The sequence below is a fragment of the Lactuca serriola genome, chromosome 7 (assembly GCF_051521515.1).
Source record: "Lactuca serriola cultivar US96UC23 chromosome 7, Lser_US96UC23_V15, whole genome shotgun sequence".
NCBI lineage: Eukaryota > Viridiplantae > Streptophyta > Magnoliopsida > Asterales > Asteraceae > Lactuca > Lactuca serriola.
The window spans coordinates 104,994,964-105,002,758 of record NC_136414.1 but is presented as its reverse complement, the minus strand read 5'-3'; the positions used below and the strand labels follow the sequence as shown (position 1 = coordinate 105,002,758).

At 36.4% G+C, this 7,795-nt stretch overlaps 1 protein-coding gene across 1 annotated transcript; it reads right to left on the bottom strand.

Moving 5' to 3' along the window:
• Positions 1 to 4,725: 4,725 nt before the first annotated feature.
• On the bottom strand, positions 4,726 to 6,456 carry LOC145064274 (uncharacterized). The gene is made up of 3 exons (XM_079011753.1): positions 6,363 to 6,456; positions 5,411 to 5,905; positions 4,726 to 5,192 (listed from the first exon to the last, which is right to left on the bottom strand). The coding sequence occupies exons 1-3, from the start codon at positions 6,454 to 6,456 to the stop codon at positions 4,726 to 4,728; spliced, it is 1,056 nt and encodes a 351-aa protein (XP_078867879.1).
• Positions 6,457 to 7,795: the final 1,339 nt, after the last annotated feature.

Here is a 7,795-nt window from a genome sequence, read left to right as displayed (position 1 = left end):
CAGTTAGCAGATCAATGAGCATTACACCTGTGCCTTTGGGGCAACTGGTACTTCTTTGTCTTATCTGGAATAGGGACTTCTCTCCTGAAAGGGGACCAATTCCCAAGGCTAAATCACTGGTGCTAGAACGTGTGGTCTCGTGGACTATAGCCTCGCTCCCGACTCTTGTTCGAGTAATGGGGTTTTGGTGGGCCGTTCCTAAGTTGACGACTCCGTTATCCTTTGACGTTTATATGGGTGAGATATGTCAACAAGCCCCTTAGGCTAGTGGATGTCAGCGTTTTCTAGGGCTAGCAATGTCATTCTAGCCTTAGGCATGAACACGTGTACATCGATTGTGGTTTTTTGCTGCCTGTTGACATGACAGAATCTTCTGAGTAGATGGTTTCATCATTGTAACTGTTACGGTTTCCCGCCTGCATTTAAAACCTTCCTTATCTGATATACTTTCCTTTTTCATTTGCTTCTTCTTTCTTCCAATTTTCTTTCATTTCATTTCTTCCGCATTTCTGCTTCTTTGTTTTCATTTCCCTTTTGTTACAAAACCATGGCATCTCCAAACATGGGTGTCGCTCCAGCTCCTGACGAGTTTTTTGGGCTGCAGGAGTGATTTGGTTTCCTCCCCGATCATGGAGTCGATTTTCCACAGAGGGGATTTGTCATCTCCTGACCACCAGAGTGTAAGGTCGGAGTTCCTCTTCCCATCTTCGAGGCATGGCTCCGGTTGCCACGATCGACTTTTTTGATGAGATCATGTGTCACTACAGTTTCACTATCGACGACCTTACCCCTAACGTTGTTAACAAGATAGTTGGCTTTGAGATGCCATGTTGGGCTTTGGGTGTGCTTCCCCAACCGTGGGCTTTCAAGTACTTCTTTAATTCATCGATTCAATCAGGCATTTATACATCTTCTCAACGTAGAGGTGTTAATGCTTTCATCGTGGACCAGAAAGCGCCAAAGAAGAATTGGAAGGACATGTGGCTTTGGGTGAATCAGTATATGGTCAGTTATGGTTATCCCCGTAGAACCAACTTTTCTGATCGGATTCCTACTCTTTGGGGGACTAATGAGTAGGTTGCCAATGCTTTGAAGAGCATTTCTTTCATCAGGGATGACTGGGAGCATAATATGCTAGCCTTTTTGGGTATGAGTGCAGCTTGGAGATCTCGAGAAATGATGCCTCAATTTTATGTTGTGAAGGATGGTAAGCATTTCTCCCTTCCTCCCTTTTTGTTTGGCTTTTCTTATGTTGCGTTTTTGCTTTCATCGTGTGGCACGCCCTCCCCCCTTTTTGTGTTTGATCTTCTTGTTTTGTTGTTAGGTCATGAGAGGATGATTCCATTTGAGATGGTCTTGAGGGGTAATTTTCAGGGTGCCTGTGTTCATCAGGAGATTTCATTGGTGGAGGCGCTTCCGCCACCAGTTAACATTGACCATGCATTGGCTCTCTCCGGGCCGACTACTACTTTGGACCCGATGTCTGATCCTCGATCCGGCCCAGTGCTGGTCGATGCTCCTATCGGTGATGTAGATGTTTCTCATAAAGACCCTTTTTCCTTCAGACATAGACGAGGAGGCCTCGACTGGATTGGTGAGACATGATACCTGCGTGGCCTCCAAATGTTGTCTTTCCTGGTTGGATTCACCGTAGGCAAAATCTACCAGGACAAGCTCCTCGGGCCGATGCCTCCTCAAGAGGCGAATGTGGACTTCCTTTTAGGGGAGTCCACCGTTGTGATAACAACGAAATTTCTATCTTGTAAAGTCAATCCAATCAACCAAAAGTTAGACTTATTTCTATTGCCTTTTAGCCTTGTTAAAGGTCATTCTAATGAGTTCTAAGCCTAGTACACTTAAGGATTGAGTGTTTTGAAGTATTAGCTCGAGATCATAAGGCTGCACCCGAACCAGAAAACCCAACACATGAGGTTCACGGCTGTGAACACTCTTCTAGCCATGAACCACCCTCCATATATACTAGATTGCTTCATTTTTTTCTTCATTTCTCCAAGTTCCATCCACAAAAACTCCATTCTCTCTCAAATATCATCCAAGAAAAGCTCTCATTTCACTCCAAAATCGTAAGTGTCTCATCCCTTTACTTATGTAAACTTAGAAACCCCTTTGATTCCATATTGATTCATCTCTTTTCCTTCAAGATCTTCAAATCACCATCTTTTCCACCAATAACACCAATAACACATACTAGTTCTTGGGCTGTGAACACCTTAGAGACTTCCAATAAGTAAGTATCTCATTCTTCCTCTTGTTGTCCATAAGAAACATTAGCATCCCCACGAGACAAAAACACCTCTTTGGCATGATCTTCAAGAGTTCACGGACGTGAACCCTTCATTGGGTCGTGAAAGGACCGTGAACCCTCCTTCCATGGCCGTAAACCCTTCATAAGATCACGCTTATGCCGTGAACACATCATGCGTTCTATGGCTGTGAACCCTCCCAAGGCCGTGAACACTTCTTGTGTGGCCGTGAACTCCCTTCAATAAATCATATGTGATTCTAACACTCCATTGGGAGTGTTTCCTAGTTCCTAAGGTTGTTTCCCTTACATTTTAGTTGTTATATACACTAATTATATACATATATGTATCAATATATGTCATTTAGGACTCGTTTTTGCCTAGGCTTCATTCGTGGAACCTCTCACCCTTAATTAAATCTTCAATTGAATCACCTACATAAGGTGAGTTCATACCCCTATAATCAGTCTTTTAAATGTTTTTAAATGCTTTTAGGGGGGGGGGATACAAGTTGAACACATTTGTATTGTGTTAATGTTTATCTGTGATAACCATCACATTAAAGGATTTCTTATGCTTTTATAAGTGATCAAATCAATTCAAAAACTCTTTTAAGTTATGTTACTTTGTTGTTTATAAAACTTTGTTTTTAAAATACAAGAATAAATCAGTAGATAATCGAGTCTTTTCTACAAATCAGGGACAGTATAAAACAAACATACTAGTAAACTATAATAAGTATAGTTTAGGGGTTCATAACATACTATAACTAGAACAAGAATGAACATACAATAACAAGAACAGAAAGGAACATACATCCTTTTACAAGAACAAGAAAACATTAATTTGAAACCACTACTTCACGACATAGCAATGTACTTGTTATGTCGTGTTTTGTAACTAGAGTCTCCTGGAGGGAGAGCATGCATTGTGTGTGTAGATCTATACAGGACTGGCAATCCTGCATCCCGACTGTTCGCTACAGTTTGGCCGGCAGGCCAAGGGGTGACTAATGTCACATCAGTTTCGATGCCAGCAGGTCGTCGTGTTAAACACTTGTCATTTAGTATGGTTATAACCACCTTAGATTTTAACCTTAATTAACAAATTGGTTTTAAGGTATTTAGTGCTTCAGTAGTTACTTTATACAACATTACTGTACACTTTCATTTTCCCATTACATTCATATAGTGATCTTTTCACATAAAAGGTAATGAAAACTATTTTCTAGGAAAGATAGTCTTAAATGTGGGAAAACATACATCATTACAAAAGACAAAAAAAAAAACAGTTGAGTCTTAGTATATTCAGTTAGAAGGGGGACTATAATGCTAACTTTATTATTCCTTGGGAGATACATCAGGGATATATATTAATCAGGTCCGACAGACAGTAGGATGTGTGGTTTCCGCTTCATTTCATGTTCCTTGTTTGGTTGTGGGCTTAGAGCAGATTCACCCAGTCTAGTATCTATTCGATCTTAGCTATATATATATATATATATATATATATATGTGTGTGTGTGTGTGTATATATATATATATATATATATATATATATATATATATATATATACACATACACACACCAAGAAATCATAAGGAGTATCAGGTATGGCTCAGGTCATAGCATACAAATTCAATATACCGCTTTCTAGTACAAAAACATACTTTTCAGATAGAACATTTAGTAGGCTAAACTAGAAACTTATTAGTAAAAGGTTTTATTCTTTTATTAAACCAGTATAACTTAAAGGACCTTTAGTGGTTAATTCTATAATACCTTAGTTTATACATCAGGGTTATATATAATTAATATCCGACATGCAGTAGGATGTGTGATTTCCGCCTTACTTCCTGTTCCTTGTTTGGTTGTGGGCTTAGGGAAGATTCACCCATTTAATTGTCCGTTCGATATTAGATTTTATATAGCTAGTATAAACTAAGTGATTATAGAAGGAACTATTGTGGTTACCATTTTTACTAGAGGAAATATATGATTTTCTTAAAGAATGTTTTCATCAAATATAAAGAACTATTACAGTTAACTCCATAAGTACCAAATGAATAAGTCAGGGTTGTATATAATGAAGATCTAACAAATAATGGGATGTGTGCGCCTTACTTCCTATTCCTTGTTTGGTTGTGGACTTAGGGGTCGTTTGATAGTTACTGATTGGGTTAGAGCTGACTGAGTTAGAAGCTGACTGGGTTAGAAATGCTGACTGAGTCCACATCTGACTGAATTTATGTTGTTTGATTATTTATCTGACTGATTGTGCTGAATGATAAAAATGACCATATTATCCTTATGTTGTCCTTTTGTGCTGGATAAAATAATTATAAAAATAAAAATTATCACATAATATCCAAAATAAACATATGTAATTTAAAATCCAAATACAAAGTGTAATACAAAACCCAAAATACACATTGTCATACATAATAAAAAAGTATATCATTTAACGTGAACCATTTGAAAGTAACTGATTAGCAATCTGGTCACGCAAAGTAGTCATATACTTAACGGCTTCTGAACCCCATTCTATGCCTTGTATGTTTTGGCCCTCACTTCCTCCACCTTCCATATTAGGAGTAACCATAGTGTTTTGTTCAAAGTTCGTAAATAGGTCATCTTGAATATCGTATTTCTTTATAAAATTATGGACCGCAACACAGGCAATAACTATGTCTCTTTGCACTGGAAAAGGATAAGGAGCCATACATTTTAAAATTGGAAATCTCATCTTCAATACACCATAAGCTCGTTCAATGATATTTCTAAGTTGTGCATGAGCATGATTGAACCTTTCTTCCTTTGTTAAAGCTCTGTTTCTTTGAAAATCGGCTAACCAATACCTAGTATTGCGGGTAGGAGCCATAAATCCACGGGTGTTGGTGTATGCGGCATCACAAAAGTAATATTTATCTGTAGATGGGTGACAAATTAATCATATAGATAATACAGATAATAAAATTTATAGTAAAATGACAAACCTGGTGGAGGGAATGGAAATCTAGAAGTCGGATTAAATGCAACTTCTTTCAAAACTTTAGAATCGTGTGCTACGCCCTCCCATCCAGCCCATACAAAGGTGAATATCATATCAAAATCACAAATTCCGATTACATTTTGATAACATTCACCTTTTCCTCTTCCCCTATAGCGAGTTTGTTCATCAACAGGCACAACTGCGTGTACAAGTGTTCCATCTAGTGCACCTAATGCTCTAGGAAATATGTTTTTTAGCCGTCTATGTCGTTCCGAGGGATTTCTTGTTGTATTAGAAGATGTTGGTACAATAATTTCTCTTGCAAAACATATCATTGCTTTTAGCACTTCATGAAAACATTGATGAATCGTTTGTATGGAGTGATGAAACCTTTCTTTAACAGCTCGAAAACGTTCATTATGTCCTATAACATGTAAAAATATAGCCATCTTCTCTTCAACGCTTATTGTCCTACTACGTTGCAACCAATTTCTTTGAGTAAAATGATTGCATAATAATACAAATGCATCTTGTGAAAGACGCATCATATCAAAACATTGTATAGGACATCCGTGTATCAAATCTTGTGTATATGCATGCCCGGTTTCTTCCGATTCCTTAGCTTTTATTCTTTCAATTCTTTTTTTTTCTTTTTCGAACCAATATCAACCAATAGCATGAGAGTATAAGGAAACCTAAAAACTCACTTTCCTTATCCGTATGTATCCTGTTACATATTAAATACAAATCACATAAATTTTATAACATAAACCATAACATTAATCAATAACATTAAAATGGATGACATATAACTCCATAACATAAAAATCCATGTCATAAAAATCCATAACATAAAAGTCAATACCAAATAACAATCCTAAACATAACACATAAACAACCTAAACTTAAAAATCCTAAACACAACACATAACAACCCTACTCATAAAAATCCATAACATGTACCATAACGTAAATCCATAAAGCATAAAGACAAAAGCATCCTAAAGTCATACTAAAGTCACCAAGTAATCCAAAATTCTTTCCCGCCCTTTTCACCCACAACTCACAAGTCGAAGACTCGAGGCGTAACCAAATTTTCCTGTTACCAGCATTTTCAGCAAACAACATAAGAGCAGTGATGTATTTCGGATCAGAAACTCCCCACTCTAAGCCTTTCAATTTTTCAATACATTCATCCATCTCCTTGTCAAGATTATTAGTTTGCGCGAACGCCTGAGCCGCCTTTATAATTTCCTTGCCAACCTCTCTTATGTCATCATCTAGCGTGTCTGTGGGTGCACTTCATTTTCCTCTTTTGTTTTTGGACCGACCAGACGAGTCTCCACTTGCATGTGATGCACTTATAGGTGGGGGTACTGTTGAAGCTGAGGCTGGGATATCCATTTGAGGTGGTGTATCTACCATCTCGATATCCTCATAATCTTGTGTAGTAAACACTTCTGCAGGGTGAGGGAGTGTCGAAGATGGTCCCCAACTAGCAGCACTGGTCGAGGTCGCATCGTCAAACAACTAGGTGCACAGATCAGGGTAAAGGAGGGGTGCATTTCTTAATTTCTCGACCATCTTGTTCAACTGTTTGAAAAATTGATTTTATTATTATACTTTAAAAAATAATGTGTTTGAAATCAATAGATTACCTTCGCCTCCGCTTTCCACTCTTCATCCGTCATTTGAAACGTGTTTGTGATAGGATTATAAAGATTCCCAGTTTTGTTTTTTAATTTCAACCAAACTGCATACTTGCTTTTCAAGTAGTCATAACGATATTTCATTCATTTCTTGTCAACAACAAAGCCATGTTCTTTTTTTAGTTTTTCAGCTATTGTATTCCATGAAGTACCTTTGAGACCACTACACTACCGACCGTTACTTGTCAGTTCTTCGATACATGCATCAAGAAAAGTTTTGTTCACAAAATCCGAAGACCAACTAGCTCTACTTCTCTTTTCTGCCATATCTAATGAATAAATAAATGCTTAACATGTTATGCAAATATATACACATATTAGCACACATAAACACACACACACACACACACATATATATATATATATATATATATATATGTATATATACATGTATATATATATATATATATATATATATATATATATATATACACACACATGTACACAAATACTCACAAATATGTCATATTTATAAATATAAAAAATTATTAATAGATAAAATAAAAATGTTATTAAGATGAAAAGATAAAAAAATGATAAAAAAAATAAATAAATAATTCATCAAAAATAATAAATTGTTAATTTATAGTAAAAAAATACCACACTCTAGTGTCTTGAATGTTTCAAGAAATATTTAGAATAAAAAAAAATCATATATTTATAAAAGTAACATCACCAACATAAACCTCTTGCCTTAGATTCACACTACTATTCTACGAATTGCATGTTTCTAACATTTACTTTCTACATATTATTTTCAAAAGTTTTACTTTTTCATTTACCTTTGTCATATATAACATTCACAGCTCTAAAGAGATACAATACCACAA